The 16,445-nt window shown below is 47.9% G+C and overlaps 1 protein-coding gene and 1 long non-coding RNA gene across 6 annotated transcripts in view; one reads left to right on the top strand and one right to left on the bottom strand.

The window, feature by feature from the left end:
* Positions 1-1,049: 1,049 nt before the first annotated feature.
* TMEM39B (transmembrane protein 39B) lies at positions 1,050-14,707 on the bottom strand. Of its 5 annotated transcripts, none has more exons than XM_081019621.1 (9): positions 13,948-14,704; positions 9,448-9,680; positions 7,759-7,978; positions 6,891-6,983; positions 5,786-5,940; positions 5,337-5,673; positions 4,433-4,620; positions 3,288-3,408; positions 1,050-1,559 (listed from the first exon to the last, which is right to left on the bottom strand). In XM_081019621.1, exons 2-9 carry the CDS (start codon positions 9,573-9,575, stop codon positions 1,323-1,325), a joined length of 1,479 nt encoding a protein of 492 aa, XP_080875747.1. In that variant the 5' UTR covers positions 9,576-9,680; positions 13,948-14,704; the 3' UTR covers positions 1,050-1,322. The 5 variants fall into 5 exon arrangements, with proteins under 5 accessions (XP_080875747.1, XP_080875749.1, XP_080875748.1 ...); XM_081019623.1 differs by having other exon boundaries at positions 6,900-6,983; XM_081019622.1 differs by having other exon boundaries at positions 9,448-9,568; positions 13,948-14,702.
* LOC308484688 overlaps positions 9,689-16,445 on the top strand; it is a 13,859-nt gene continuing 7,102 nt past the window's right edge. Inside the window, exons 1-2 of the long non-coding RNA XR_013990080.1 lie at positions 9,689-11,387; positions 11,517-11,602. This is a non-coding gene — a long non-coding RNA (uncharacterized lncRNA). The remainder of the gene's footprint in view (positions 11,388-11,516; positions 11,603-16,445) is intronic.

The following is a 16,445-nucleotide window of genomic DNA, read 5'->3' as shown; positions in this document are numbered from 1 at the left end:
TACGGAAAGCGCCAATCCAATCAGATGGGAGGGTCATGGCAGCCTTCACTTGCGTTGTGCACCTGCTGCTGGCAGACACAGCTCCCTCTGGAACTGCAAAAAGTGTGCCACCGCAAACAAAAACAATGAGAGGGAGTTTGGCCTACCCTGTGGGTAGCAGAGAAATGCGATGGCATAAGGGTGGGGGGAAGAGGCTGTAGCTCTGAGGATGGAGAGGCACAGTATGCTGACTGATGGGGCCCCTTGAGCTGTCCAGCTTGTTTGTGCCCAGCAGCTGTTAGGAGCAGGCTTCCCATTGGTGCTAGCTGGCCCAAAACAGCTGGAGGGTTCATTTCCATGTGTCGCCTACACATTCAGGAACTTAGCACTGAGAATGTGCACACACCATTTTTCTCAGTTCATTTGCTCTGCACCAATTGCAGGGGGTTGGACTAGATGACCCCTGGGGGTGCCTTCCAACTCAATTCTATGATTCGAGTTGTAATCCTACAAACCTGCTTCAGTTCTCACCGCAGTAATCTTTTATCAGCTCCACATGCCCTGCCCTTTCTAATTGCTCTCTTTCTTCCTAAAGATCATCTTAACGCCCCCGCCCCCATAAAATCCTGAATCACTTTAGTGGTCCTTTTCTCTAGCTCCTCAAGTTTCATTATGTTTGGGCAGGCAACTGTCATGCTTGCTAACAAAGTGCCATAAATGTTCAGGCTGCTAAATAAGGGAGAAAAACTCCCAAGCATTAAAAGAGTATATCTCAACAATTTCAAACTGCTTCAACTTCCATTGATTCAGTAATCCTCACAACTGCCTTGCAAGGCGGGCCAGCAGGACTTCATACTGCAGACTGGGGCCCATGGAGGGTGGGGAGCTGAGGAAATAAGAGTGGCCTAAGTCCACCTACCGAGTTTGTAACAGAGGCAAGATTTGAACAGGGGACTTTTGCTTGGATAACAGGTCAGGACTCTTCGCCACTTCTCTAGACCAGCTCTGAGATTTAAACCAAGGACCTGCTGCTTTGCTCTTGCTACTGGACAAACCAGGCTGACAACAGCTGGGAGTATAAAAATAAGATATTTACCTCATTGTATCAGTTATCAAAGAAAAACAAAACAAAACAAAGACAAAAAGCAGTGTAAAAAAACGAACATACAAAGCTCAGGGCCGGCCTGACTGCTGCACACTGCCGTCCAAGCACCGCCCTCCTGCACCCTTGGGGTGGCAGCCTCCTTCTCAAGCAGGGAGGAGCAGCTGCCCGGGGCGGCAGAAGCATCTCCGGCTGCCCCCGACAAAGTGGCAGAGTTGGTTTGCCTGCTTGTGCAAGGCTTTCAGTTGAGCTTCTGGTCAGTGTCTCTGGTGGCGGAGTACGAGTAAGCTTTGCCCAGCACCAGCCGGTCCCGCAGGAGCTTGAAGAAGGCATAGTAGTTGCTGAAGAGGATCAGAGCTAGTGAGATGGTCTGGTGCCACTTCTCTGACACGATCAGCGAGTAGAGTTGATAGAAGATGACGGCTCCTTCGAGGAGAATCAGGATGTTTAAGATCCGCAGGGGTTTGCTGAAAAAGAACTGGATGGCCCAAAGATGGGTGAGGCATCGGCAATTTCCTGGGAACTGCCTGGACTGGCCTTCCCCAACCTGGTGCCCTTCCAGACTCCCAAGTTCCCATAATCCTTTTGGAATCCAAGCTCCCATAATCTTGACCACTGGCTGTGCTGACTGGGCCTGATGGGAGCTGTAGTCCAAAATATCTGGAGGGCACCAAGTTGATGAAGGCTGGCCTAGACTTTTGTCTGCAAGAGGAGTGGAACCTTACTCTTTTGTTCTAACGATTAAATCTACTTAAGTGCATTCTAAAGTAAATGCAGGTGCGCACACCGATATGTTCCCTCTGAATCTGGAGACTACCTTCCAACCTTTATTGCAGTGATTCTCAAACAGTTCATCAGGGGTTCAGCAATGGCGGACAAATGTCCTTGAACTCCAGCCACTACTGATCATTCGCTGCAACCTGCAGCCATAGAAGAGTGTTCGGTGTTTTCTAGGGTGCACCCTCTATGCACAGGAGACAAATTGTGCTGGTATTACCTTTTGAAGCCCTAAAGGGGATGTGAACATGTTGTCTTCACCTTATGAGCTTGCCTGAGCATTAATACTGGCCTCAGAGGCCCTTCTGTCTCCCTTCTTTGATGCCTGGGCAACTGGCAGGGGCTACAGACACAGCCTTCCTTGTTTGAGGTTAAGACAAACTCCCTCTCTCTCCATCCTGAATTCTCCATGCTGAATTTTCTGTTCTTTTAATTAAACAGGCATCAGTTTAATTTCAGCGCATCAGTTCTTCTATGCTAGCTGTTGCACTGCTATGATTTCACCTTCATATACTAACATTTTATTATTCTTTCTTTCTTTCTTTCTTTCTTTCTTTCTTTCTTTCTTTCTACCTACCTACCTACCTACCTACCTACCTATTGACTCCTTTTCAGACATTCTTCTTTCCACATTATGTGAGCAGGTTGGGGCAGGGGAAACAGGGGGAAATGTGCCAGTTCCTCCACCACCCCAGTATCTGTGCTCTCACCATGAGGCTAGACAGCAAACTGTACTCAGAGAGGCTTCCTGGGTATTTCAGAACTCTGGAAAAACAAAAGGTTTTGAAAGCAAAGGGAGCCTCCGTGTGCACTGGGGACCTGCTGATTCACAGAGGGTGGCAGGAATGGCAATGAGAGCACAGCTTAGCACCTTCATCCCTGCAGACCCCTTCACATGCCTACTTAGGCCAGAAAGAAATGCCTGAAGAGCCATGGTGGCTATGTTCTATGTTGGAGGTGGCATGACTCCGAATACCAGTTGCTGGGAATCACAGGCGAGGAAAAGTGCTGTTGTGCTCAAGTTCTTCTGGTGGGTTTCTCACAGGCATCTGGTTGGCCTTTGGTTAATCTAGCAGCAAGGTCCTTCATATGTTCTGAAAATCTGGCAACCAGGCAAATTTATGCATTTATGCCTGCTCCCTAAAGATCTGTAGAATTCTGGCTGCAGAATGTGGCTCCTTTAGGTAGCCCACCAGACAGAATGCCTAAGAGTGCCAATACAGCATAGCGATTAGTGTGTCTACGCTCAAAACTCTTTGACCCAATCACTCTCTCTGTCTCAGATTAGCCTACCTCACATAGGGGTTGCTGTGAGGATAAACGGGAAGAGGTTCCACCTTGAACCTCACACCACTGGGCTCCTTAGAAGGATGTCAGCTCACTCAGTCATGCATTCATCATTCTGTACTGGAAAAGAGCAAAAGCTTACATGAAACCGGAAGTGGGAGACATCTGAAGGCACAGCCACGTTGTAGTGGCCGACGGCTTTGTACACATTTTTGCTGTGTTTCACTAGCACCCCCTGGGGCCACATGCATTCCTCGGTCCACCTGAAAAATAAATAAAGAGGCACCTGAGATGGGAGGAGAGAGATGGGAAAACTTCATAGACTCAGTACCACTGTGTGTAATGGTGAATAGTCCCAAGGAAGCACTCAGAGAACTGCAGAGCAAGTCACTGATATTTTGGACTATAATTCCCACTAGTCAATAAACAAGGGCACCAGCTTAGAGAAGGCTGTTCTAATCCATCTACCCATACATGAAATTGCAGACATGAGCTACTCCTGATAGTACTATTTCAGGTGTGGGCATGCACGTTGTGTGTGGAGAACATCTTCCTAGGGCTGCCAGCTATTTACTTTTATGCAAAAGGTGTTGAAATCTCTTATCATCATCCTCCCTTTTAAAGCCTTTGAAGCCAGAATCCAACAAGGGCTATGCCTGCCATAAAAGCTCCCCATGCTAAGGAATGGCAGGCTTTGAGTACCAGAGCCGGGGGGTCAATGAACAGCGGAGATCTGCTGCCTTCATACACTGCTGGTTGGGCTCAAAGCAATATCTGGTAGCTTGACAAAAACAGGAAAAAAGGACCCATATGCACAGCATTTGGGCCACATCAAATGTTGGCAACCCAATACTTTCACCCTACCTGCTTCTGCTATTGCTTTATGTGACCAGGTATGCCAGGGTGAAAAGGGAAGCACTCATTTTTACTGGTGTGTGTATGTTTCTCACTTTTGATCTGATTCGGCTTCTGATACACACCTTAAAGAAGGCATGGATGGAAGAGCAAAGGGGTAGTTGTCCAAGGATACCCAATGGTGTCAACCGGTGCTTTTCAAGCGGTGTTCTTTAGAAACCGATTAAGGCTCAGTGAGAGCAGGAACTTACACAAGAGGCAGCTTGCTCATCACACCCTGTGTGTCCCAGGACACCCTCTCAGTTTACTCAGACCGATGTTGAGGTTGTACATAAGCTACCTGCATCCTGCCCCAGGATGCAGGTAGCTACCTACCAGCCCCAGAAATGTTTTTAGAAAGAGTATGGGAGCCATGATCAGAGATCTGCTTACTGATGCTGTAGCACATTGGAGCAGAGTGCTGGGTCAACCTTCTGCCAGCAGCCCAGGTGGGCTGCAGCCTTGTGGAGGAGGTCACAGTAGCGGGCAGGCAGCAAATGCTGCATGAGGATGACAGAGGTGCTTATGGAAACCAAGAGGAACAGCTCACACGACCATCGCTTGTCGTAATACTGGGTATTCTGTAGGAAAGCAAGGCGGGAGAGAGAGCATGCAGATGTTAGACAGGCATGGTATCTTTAGAGCTGGCCTTTCACCTCCACAAAGTAAACCAATCCAATTTGCATCTACCAAGAGAACTGCTTTTCTGGGTGCAAGGCAGTGAGATTGTGAGAACTTTCTACAGCAGGGATGGCCAACTCCAGGGCCACTCTATTTCACGGGTGGTGGCAGAGGAGGCCAGAATGTACAAAATTTCAAAGAGTTGCTAGCTATTGACACAATTTGCTGCCTTTGCCTAAACAAAACACACTCATGCAAATCATCTGTGGCCCAACAGGAACGAAGACCACACATGTACAAAAACAAAAACCCCAAATTCTGAAAAGCTGCCAAGCCTGACTACCTGCTTTAAAGAGGGAAATTCAAAGGCAACAATATCCACTTTTGTTTCCTTCCAGGTTGCCACCCACAAAAGAAATGTTTGCGTTAATTTATGTTTCAGTTTATGTGTTTATTTCTTACATTATCTGTTTTGTCAGTACTTCATTGTGTGTAGAAACTAGCTTGCTGTACAATGGTAAAATTTGCATTTATCGCTCGCCCACTTTTGGCCCACCCACCACTGGCATGAAACCTCTGAAAGGTTCCTCAGAAGGAAGTGCGGTCCCTGGGTCAAAAAAGTCCCCCCTCAATTAGATTTTGTGCTGCATAGGCAACTCACCCATTGTTCACATACCTTCACAAACCAGACGGGCACGAAGGCCACATAGTATGCGCTGAGCATGGAGCTCACCAGCACCTCCTTCATGCGCCAGTTGAAGTCCATCTTCAAGTACTCCACCTCATTGCGGATCAGGTCCGGGGAGAGACAGCAGGCGTGGGTGGGCATGGCTTCCATGCCGTACAACTGCCGGGTGTGCTGCTTCCAGGTCTCCTTCAGAACAGATAGGTAGTCCTTGCCCCTTGAGCTGACCTCACCTGTGTCACGGGGGCCAATGTTGGCCACTTGGGAGAAGAGGCCAGTCTTGCGGAAGTCGCAGTTTAGCTGCAGGAAGGGGACGTACATGCCAAACCTGGGAAGAACAGAAAGAGAGGGGCTCTGAAATTTCTCACTGTTATTATTTATCTGCCCAAGGCAACCCAAAGCAACTTATAATCATATGAGAAGGGTTTGCTGGTACTTACGGATAGCACAAGAACAAGAGGTTGAGGAGTGAGTATGTCCTGAAGAGGTGGATTATGGATCGGCACAAACTCCAACCTGCCCCAGTAAGGACAGCAAAACGAGTGATCACCAGGAAAACAGAGCGCGGAAGAGAGACTTTGCCAGTATGAGAAGCCTGGGAGGAGGAAGAGGAAGATAAGACGAGTCTGGCTTGCTGAATCAGGCCAAAGACCCATGTAGTCCAGCATTATGTTTCAACAGTGGCCAGATGCCTGTGAGAAGCCCACAAGCAGGACACAAGATCAGCAGCACTCTCAAGTTCCCCAGTTGTTGGAATTCCAAGGCATCCCACCTCCAATACATGAAGGCCATTGTCATGACTAGCAGCCACTGATAGCCTTATTCTCAATGAATTTGTCCAATTCTTTTTTAAAGTCTCCCAAAGTGGCAAACATCACCCCATCTTGTGGGCTAATAATAATAATAATAATAAATTTTTATTTATACCCCGCCCTCCCTGGCTAGAGCTGGGCTCAGGGCGGCTAACACCAATAAAATTATAATAAAACATAATGTGGGGGGAAACCCAGTTTATTAAAATACGGGTTAAAGTACAATTTAAATATTTTAATAGTAGCCCATAAATCATATATTCCCTCTCCCTTTGGGGAAAAATCAGCAGTGCGTCAGAATTCCTAGTTCTAGGGTTGCAGACTCTAAGCATATTCGCTAAGTCCCAATGAATTCAAAGGGACTTAGTTCTGAATAAACATGCTTGGTATTGCACCGTTATGTGCCTTAAGCCAAACATCCACTAAGGGCTGCTTTACTCCATCTGTGGTCTCTCTGCACCCATTAAGACAGGTGAGGAAGGCCATGCTTTACAGGCTGGGGTGAAAGGACAAAGGGTCATGTTTTTTGGAACTCCCTCCCTACAGAAGCTCACCAGTGCTAATCCCTGCTTGCTTATGGGAAGCCAGTAATAGACATATCCACTGGAATGAATGGAGGCTGCCATAGAGCACAGCTGCTCTTTACATAATAAAGAAAAGCTGAAACAAGTACAGGCTTAAATACAGGAAGCGAGTAACCCCCCAGATAGGGTGGGGGGCTCCAGGCCTCTACCTCCTTCACCTCCTTCACGATAGCACCAATCAACCTCCTTGCCAGAACAATGGTTGTCACTGCCAGGACGTTGAAGTCGATGAGATGAAAATTCTGTAGAAAGAAGCAGAAACAGAAAAAGAGGACTTGATTGGTCCACAAGCTTATAGAAAAATGAAAATGAAGAGGCTTCCATGGGCCACTGGGAAACATATGAGAAGTTATAGCAGAAAAAAAGAACCCACCAAAGATCCAACTTCATGAAGACTAAGGGAAGGTTCACTCACTCACTCCAAGACTTACTGCTTTTTTGAGCTGAATCCCACCTGGTTTTTTTGCCTTAATTCTAACTCATATGGATGAATGTTCTATGACCACAGAAGTGGAGAGGTTTGCCTCACCATACCCACAGCATTAGGATACTGCCCGCCACCACCCGCAGGCAAGGAACCTTTGTGGACCTGCCAATTCTGAAAGAGGTTGGGAGGGCAATCCTAGAATTCACAGAACAAACCTGACCTTCTTGGCTATTCCATGCAAAGTGTGCACCATTATGCTTCTGGGCACTGGCAAATGCCTGATCAGATCTCTGAAGCCAGCTTTGCTACTAGTCATAAATATGAAATGAAGCAGCTTTTTTCACTTTCTGATTATGTAATGCACATCTTTTGCAGCAAAACTTGTCCTGTTATAACATGTTCTGTCAATAGGTGTCACTGTAGAGCCCTGTTCAAGGAAGCAGTGCAAGGTCTTCCTATTTAAGAAAGCTTTTAGAGAATAATAAAAAAGCTTCAGTGTTATTTTGTGTATATATGTCTATACTTTTCTTGACCTTATCAATGTGATTTTGTGATCTTGCAAGTGAGCAGCAAGCTCACTAGATACTCACCAACGAGGTATGGGATGGAGGGTGTGATGGTGGGTACCACCACACTGTTTTGTAGATGTTGATGTAGTGGACAAAGAGGGCGATAAGGTGGCAGAAGAAGAGCTGGAGTTCAAACAAGATGCTCCTCTCAATGGGAAGCTCTGGGATCTTGCAGTGCTGGAGGGGAACCACTGTCTGGGTTGCCAGAGGAGGGCTGGAAAGGCCCGTCCCTGAGCCACTCCTACAGCGGAAGAGGGGCAGAAGGAAAAAAAGACAGCTCAGAAAAACTTCTGAATGCAAGCATTCAGATCCATCCACCTAAGAATTAGGCCTGAAATTGCTAACATGAATGTGCCACTTTTTGTATCAATGTATTGCGTTCTTCCAATTTCCCCTCCTCTGTGCCATAAGCAGCCCCCCACTCCATGCCCCCTACTCCACCTGTCTTGCCCTCCCTTCAATGCCACTATGGTGCACTTTCCCAAGGCAAGAAAGGGTGATGCGCCTGCATTGCCAAGGTCTTACATAATAATAAGTTCTGTAAATCATTTGCAGCACCTTTTTGAAACTCATGGCAGCTCAAGACAAAAATAATTAAAAACAACAGAATCAGTCATGGCAGCATACTGTATCCCAGACTGGACTACTGTAATGCTTTCTGCAAAGGAATACTTCTAAAGGGAGCCTGAAACTTCCAGAAATTCGGCCACCAGATTGCTTGTGGGCCTAGGTGGTGTCTGTAGTAGTTACACATTCAACACTGAATTTAGAGCATCAGTAGCCGCTAAAGACCTAAATGGTTTAGGGCAGGGATGGAGAACCTGTGATCCTCCTAAATTGCTGGACTGTAACTACCACCATCCCTGAGCACTGGCCACACACACAGAGGCTGGGGTTGATAGGAGTTGGAAGTCTAACAACATCTCAAGCACCACAGAAAGATGCCTCAGCCCTGGCTTAGATGCACAGCATTAGAAGGCTGCCCTACAGCTATATAAGCATGACCAGGCTCTTAAAAAGGCATCAGCCTCCTCACACTCTAGCCTCCCACTAAGGTCAGTCAGGCTGGTGGATGCCATGTAGACCTCGTTTCATATGGCAAAAATTCTCATATTGCACAGCAAAGGGATTTAGAGTAGGGCCTGACCTAAATGGGACACAGTGAAGGTGCTCTCATTGGGAGCTGCAGTCTCTATGAAATCCCATGCATTTGCAGTGCTTTTTCAAAGCTGACAGTGTTTCATACTTGAAAAACCTTAACAGTCCTGCAAGTTAGGTCAGTATTGCTACCACCATACTGCAGGTGGAGGCAGTGGTTGATGGATACAGCTAGAGTGTTTGTGGCTGGGGTGAGATTTGAATCGGCATTTCCCTTTTAGAGAAAGGGTCATAGCTCGTCGTACAGAAGGTCCCAGGGTATGATCCCTGGCATCTCCAGGCAGCGCTGGGAGAGACCTGTCTGAAATTCTGGAGAGCTGCTGTCAGGCAGTGCAGACAGCACGGAGCTGGTTGGACCAATGCTCTTACTTGGTGTATGGCAGTTTCCTATCAACTTTTCTAAGCCACTGTATACAGGAGAAAAGAAGTAGCTAAGCTTGATGAGCTGTACTGGGTCCACTTTGGGTGCTGGAGGAGCAAGAGAGAATTCAGATAGGACAGAATTCTGTATCAGACAGAATGATCCAACAGTCTCTGGGGGTTCATGCCCACCTGGTACGGGAGCGCACGCTGGTGACTGAAGAACTGGTGGAATGGCCAGCGCCCCCAGTGGCTCCAGTTTCACAGAGAGGATTGCGGCAGTAGGACGTCCGGTTAGGGCCCCTTCTTCCCCCTGCCATAACCACCGATAGTCAAAGAGGGTTGAGCTCTCTCATCAAACGATTACTTTGGTTTGAAGAACTGGAAATGTTAGGTCTGGGTAGGCATAGCAATTCCTTAGGTATCTGCAAAACATCACACAGTTCTAAAATTTCCAGAGGAATTTGGTACACACACTGACACCAACCCTTAGTGTGTGAACCCTTAGGCTTCACAAAGATTCTCTTAGTAATCATTACAACAGCCCTGAAAGGTGGATCAGTAACATTACTCATATATTGCGGATTCAGGGCTGAGAGTCAGAGGCACACTCAAAATTGCTTAGTGTTTTCATAATAGATGAAAGACTGGAACGAGGAGCTTGAGCTTTATGTTACACCAACACTCTTTACGTATAATCATTTCAATAGCTAGTTCTAGTATAAGTAAGCCCTTTAGAAGTATTAGGATGTCTTCACGTAAAATAGCGTATGCCATGGGGATCCACAGCGGCCAAACAGGTGCTCCACTGTAGTGTGTCCCCTTCTCACAGACGTGTCTGCCTGCCTGTCTATTAGAACACAAATATTTTTAGTGTGTACAATGCACTCCCTAGGAATGAGAAGCTGGTGTCTAGACATCAGAGCTGTGTCTAAAAATTCAATGTTGGCTCCTAAGAATATTACTTTCTCTTCCTAGCCCTAGTTATTAAGGAAGGGAAGGTTGAGCAAAAGCAGCAGTGGTGTAATGGAGGATGTTTCTTGATTCTGAGCTCAAATCCTCGCTCAGCCATGAAACAAACAGTGATCTTGAACCAGACCCTATTGGGTAACCTATTTCACAGAATGGTTGTGAGAATACAATGGGAGAAAGGGTGGTGATGGTGGAGGAGGAAAAAGATGTATGCACGCTGCCTTGAGTTCCTTGGGTGGGGGAATGAGATATAAAAGTGGCAATAAATATGATCCATTTCCAAGTACCTTCCCATTTGTATGAAAAATCACCAAAGCAGCTTAGAATTTTAAAATAATTAGTGCAGTATAAAAATGTCCATGGCAATAAACATTTACAACAATTACAGTAATTTTAATGCTCAGCAGCGATACAGTGAAACAAAATGTCCATGAAAAAGCTTTCTAAAAGCACAATAAGATGAAACGTATTTTTGCTGCTTGCCAAAAGGTAGGCACAGATGGAGCCAACCAAACCTCCTTTAAGAGAGTATTTGATACTCTTGTGTCATCAACCCACCTGCCATACTCTTAGTGACAGAAGGAGACCTCAGCAAAATACTCATCATTGTTTTCCAAGGGCACTCTACAAGCCCACCTCCCCAGATCCACTTGGCATCTGGGCAGATTTCACCCCTACTACAAGCTAGCACCCAATGTTGTCATTCCATTATTTTGGAGAAAGTTACAGAAGAGCGCCCAGGGACACACTGGGAGAGAGGCTAACTCTGCTTTCTAGTAACTCCTAGCCATTAAGAACCACGCCCTCTCCTACCTATGTAGCCCCACCCTGAACTACACTCTTCCGTGACATCAAGAGTATGGAAATGCAGTAGGCACTGGTTTCTATTTATGGAAGGAATAAAAGGGGGAGGGTCACAGTTTTTGGTGGAAATGTGCTTTGAGTGCAGAAGTCCCAGTTTCAACCTCTGGCATCTCCAGAGCGATCTGGGAACAGCGCCTGCCTGAAGTCCTAGAGAGCATCTGCCTGTCAGTGTACACCAGTGTTTCCCAACCGGGGGCCATAGAGCCCCCTGGGGGGCCCCCAGGATTTCCCAAGGGGGGCACAGGTGAAAATCGCATAAATTGGGGGCCACAGCATGAGGCTAGGAGGCCACAGAGGTATGTGAGAATCAAAGGGGGGAAATCCTGATTGGCTGGCTATCCGCTTGGCCAATCACAAGTGGGTAAAGGGAGATCCACCAAGGCCTAGAGCTCCTTTTTACCATGTATGCTTTTTTCTTGGAGCAGTTCTGGTTTGTTTCCAGCGGAAGAGGGCGATCGCTGAGGCTCCTGTTTTGACCAGTAGAGTCTGTGATCCAAAATCCCCAGGTCAGGTAAGTGCGATGGTGGGGTGGCAATGGGTAGGGCTGGGAGAGCTGGAGCTGCTTGTTGATGCCGTCAGTGCTGTGCCCAGTGGCAGCCTGAGCCTGACTCTGCAAGGCGCAAGCCACCCCAGCGCCTAGCTGAGCGGGGTCGTCTGGTGCTGCTGACTTGCATCTTGTAAATAACTAAGTGTCTACTGAGTTCAGTTGGCCTTACTCCCAGGTAAGGGTGTGGGGGGCTATAGTGTTTTATCTAGGCAGCCAGGGCTCCTTCAGATGATAAGGTACTTTTGCACCAGGTCAGTGAGGACCACTTGCTTTTTTAAATTCTCCCATATATACAGAACTCCCTGTGCACCTTTCCTACATTGCAGGGGGTTGCACTAGAAAGATGATCCTTGGGGTCCCTTCCAGCTCCATGATTCTATGTTTTTCTGCTTCAACAATATTTCATTATGCTCCTATCATTTTATGTACCTAATTGTATTTTGTATAAATTATAAAAACTACATACAAAACATGTTCTATTTATAAACAAAACATTTAAATAGCTACCTTTCTATCAGTAGGATGGGAGGGGAAAGGGATAACCAGGATTTTTGTTAGGGCGCAGGCTTTTGTTAGGGGGGGAGGGCAGAACTTCAGATTTGCATTGATTTTTACTTATGGGGGGGCAACTGCCCCCCTGCCCCCTCTTGGCTATGCCCATGAGGGGCCATAGGAAGGAAACAAGGTCAGAACGGGGCCATTGTTGGAAAAAGGTTGAGAAACACTGGTGTACACCACTGGGCTTCAACTGGTGCTTGAGGACCCACTGGTGGCTTATGGCCTGGCCTAAGGCATACTTATTCTATTTATATCCTATCTTTTATATGCTGAAATATCAGGGTGGGGTACAGCAATAAGACTTCATTAGAGCCATGGCAAAACAATCATTAAAATGTCTGGTGAGTCAAAAAAAGCTTCCAATAGCTGCATTAAGACTAAATAGTCTTAAAGAAACACCTAAAAATCAAAAGGAAGGACGCTTGCTGAATCTCTGCTGGAAGAGTGTTCTGCAGCATGGGACCAGCAATGCAAAATGCCTGACTTCTAATGGAGGCCAATTGGGCCTCTGTAACATGGTAGCAGCAGCAACACTATCCCTGTACAAATTGGTAGCATAAAATGAAAATGTGGGTTCTCAAACACAGGGACTGAAGAGGTTGAGAGCTATTGCTGTCAATATAACAGAGCTGGATGGACCAACAGAATCAAAGACGTAGAACTGGATGGTACCCCAAAGGTCATCTAGCCCCCTGCAATGCAGAAATCACAATGAAAGAATCCCTGACAGATGACTATCCAACCTGGAGAGTCCACCATCTTCTGAGGTTGCCCATTTAACAGTAGTTTGAGACTCAGAACTAGGTAGCTACAGTGTGTTCCTAACATTATACATCAGGTCTGTGCAACCAGCAATTCTCCAAGCCAAACACAGCCCACAAGCCATGTATTGTGGCCTGCCAGGAGATCACAGTCACCAGGAGTTCCCACATGCACCCCAGACAGGCATCAAACCCTCAAGGTTTTATCACACCCCTCATCTGACAGCTGCACACAGCTAAGGAGCTGGGTTTGGCTTGGTGGGCCAAAGCTTGTGTGCAGGGCTGTCGGTTAGTGCAGACAACACTGAGTTAGGCGGACCAGCTTCTGGCTCTGCCTAAGGCATCTTCGTGTGACAATAGCAATAAACTAACAGCTGCTGCTGACAAGCAGGGATAGTTTGCCAATTACTCTGAACAGCACTTGGCTCCTGCTGGCAACAGGGGACAAAATGGCAAAGAGCAGCAGGTCCAAAATGATAAAGAATCAGAGGAGTGTACAAAGAAAAAGTAAAATGTTGGAGAGGTTGGGGGGCGGGAGCAATGGGAGCCCCTGCCATAAAGGGACAGCCCTCCTGGTCCCTGTAAACACACAAGACCAAAACTTCGAGCAACCACTGTAAAGGAGAGAGAAAGCAGGGGAAATGTTTGAGTGTGTCTTTTTCCTTCTCCTATTTTCCTTTTGTGCCAGGCCATTTAATTCTTGAAAGACCGAGGACAGGGACAGGTGACAGGTCTTATCTGGAACACTTGTAAGCCACAAGTGGGAACCGCCCCCGTCTCCCCACCCAGCTAAACAGCGAGCGTAAAAAACTAAGAAACACAGATTCTGTGGGTGGGGCGAGGAAGTTCAGGCCATGTGGGGGTGGGCACCCAGGGGGCGCGGATGGGCCGGGCGTCAAGGGGGAGAAAGGGGGCCGCGCGCGGCGGGAGGGGCCAGCGACGGCGGAGGGAAGCCTGCAGACATCCCCCTCCTTCTCCCCGCCGCCTTACCCATCTCCCGCAGGCGGAGCTCGGTCGGAACCGGGTGGTGGCGGCGGCGGCAGCACCACAAGCAGCGAGGAAGAAGATGGCGGGCGGAGCCTCGCGTTGTCTGCTAGGGAAGACGACGGCATCCGACGAAGGACAAAAGGGGCGGTGGGGGGAAAAAGCATTGGCGGAGGGGGCGGAGTCAGTCACGTGGCTCGTTGGGCGGGAAGAGCGGCGGGGGCCTCCGGCCGCGTCTTCCTTGGGCGGCGGATAGCGCGCGGGTTGATGGAGGGAGGCGGCCCTTCAAGCGCGCGAAGAGCCGCTGTCAGTTCAGGGATAAATGTCCGTCTCTAGGACCCGGCGCCAGCCACGTGGGGCCTTCAGGCAGTTACTGGACTACAACTCCCATCATGCCTCATCGCTGGTGAACCGCTTCTGATGAAGCCCGGAGACCTCTTCGCCCCTGCGGGAATTCTAACGGGCGACTGCTGGAAGCCCTCAAGTACCAGACACACACACGCGCACCCCGCTTTTCCCCGCGGCTGTTGTGTACTCGCCACATGCTTCGTGAGAGGAAAGGATGCGCCCGCGGACCTCTAGCTGCCACCGGCCAACATGGACAAAAGCCACTTAGGATGGGAGTTGAAGCCCAGTATCGAGAGCCACCGCTCCTGGCTTACGGCCACCGACTGCGAGATCTCCTCAGCCGAACCTACATGCCAGAGCTATTGTGGGGCTTAACTGTGGAGAGGGAGAATAACGGACACCACCTTAATCTCCTTTGTGGAATACCGATGCAACAGTCAATCAGCCTGGTCCCTACTGCTCGCTAGTGGGCGTTTCAGGATTCCATGTGGGCGGTAGCGGGTTCTACGGCACAAGTTACTGCAGCACTGGTGGGCGGTAAGGAAATTTTACCCTCAAGAAAGATGCATTAGTGGGTGGTACGTATAAAAAGATTGACTACCCCTGATCTAGAGAGTACTTCACACTTGTATTTTTCTAAGGCCTTTAAAAGCCCCCACCCTAGTGCTGACAATTAAGATTGTGCACTCCACTGACTCAACCCTTCCCCTCATGTCATATAAGCACACACACACACACAGTGGGTTTTTTTTGGGTGGGGGTTACAAAATAATGCCCCCCCCCTTTTTGCTGCCCGATCACAACATTGCAATACAGTGCTGTTGCACGACAACTTATGAAGGGGCCTTTGCTTGCTTACCACTACCACCAACTGCAGCATGACAATACGTAGATACACGAGAGGCCAGCATAGGACTGCTGGAGGGGAAGGGTCAGCTAGAGAGAGAAGGCAGTCATTTGATAAAGCATGCCTAAGAAACAGGTTTATTTTGGCTGAGGGCCATTCTAGTAGACTTCATAGGCTCCACCACTCCAAAACTTGGAAGGGTAACTGCCTTAATGAGCTATGTTCTTCTAAAATGAGAACAGCCTGCAAGGCAATTAACACACACACACCACTGAGCTCTTACACCTTTTTGTAGATGCGGGTGGCACTATGGTCTAAAACACCAAGCCTCTTAGGCTGGTCGATCGGAAGGTCACCAGTTTGAATCCCCAAGACGAAGTGAGCTCCTGTTGCTCTGTTCCAGCTCCTGCCAACCTAGCAATTCGAAAGCACACCAGTGCAAGTAGATAAACAGGTACCGCTGCAGCGGGCAGGTAAACGGCGTTTCCGTGTACTCTGGCTTCCGTCATGGTGTTCTGTTGCACCAGAAGCAGTTTATTTATGCTGGCCACATGACCTGGAAAGCTGTCTGGACAAACGCGAGCTCCCTCGGCCAGAAGCGAGTTGAATGCCACAACCCCAGTTGCCTTTGACTAGATTTAACCATCCAGGGGTCCTTCACTTTTCTTATACCTTTATTCAACTAAAGAGCTGTCAGTGCCATCAACAGGTTGGTCTGAGGGCCTTTTGTATTCACCTCAAATTTTACCACTTGCATAATCTGTTACCTTACTTTGCACCCTTCCAATGTTTCACTTAACACATCTGATGAAGTAGGCATCTGTGGATAGGTCACACTGCAGCAGCAGACACAAAATGGTACCAAAGCAATGTTTCTACCCACAACACATATAACTTGTGTACAATGTCCACCAAAGGGCATACTCTTTCCTCAATTTCTAAACTGAGATGCTGAAGCTCCAGATCCTGTCACCATGCCTTCCACACCAAAGCACACTCCTGATTTAGATATATACACCAGGAAATGCATTCTGTGTGTAGTCAGAAGCACTGTATTGCATGCTGCAGAGCTGAGCACTCCCATACCTTATGGTTGCTGACTGGAACAAAATAAATCCTGCTTTGCCTTCTCTCGTTACCCTTCACCTTCCAGATGTTTTGTACCGTAACACCAATAACCCCCAACTACTGGCAATGCTGGCTGAAACTAATTATAGAGTTGTAGTCCAGTAAATAAATAAGTAAATTTAAAAAAATCAATCAATCTGGAGGGCTCCAGGCTGGAGAAGGCTGCTGTATGTTAACCCTC

The sequence above is a fragment of the Podarcis pityusensis genome, assembly GCF_964106645.2.
Source record: "Podarcis pityusensis genome assembly, chromosome: 8".
Taxonomy (NCBI): Eukaryota; Metazoa; Chordata; class Lepidosauria; order Squamata; family Lacertidae; genus Podarcis; species Podarcis pityusensis.
The sequence above is the reverse complement of the archived record's forward strand: the minus strand, read 5'-3'. Positions and strand labels throughout refer to the sequence as shown.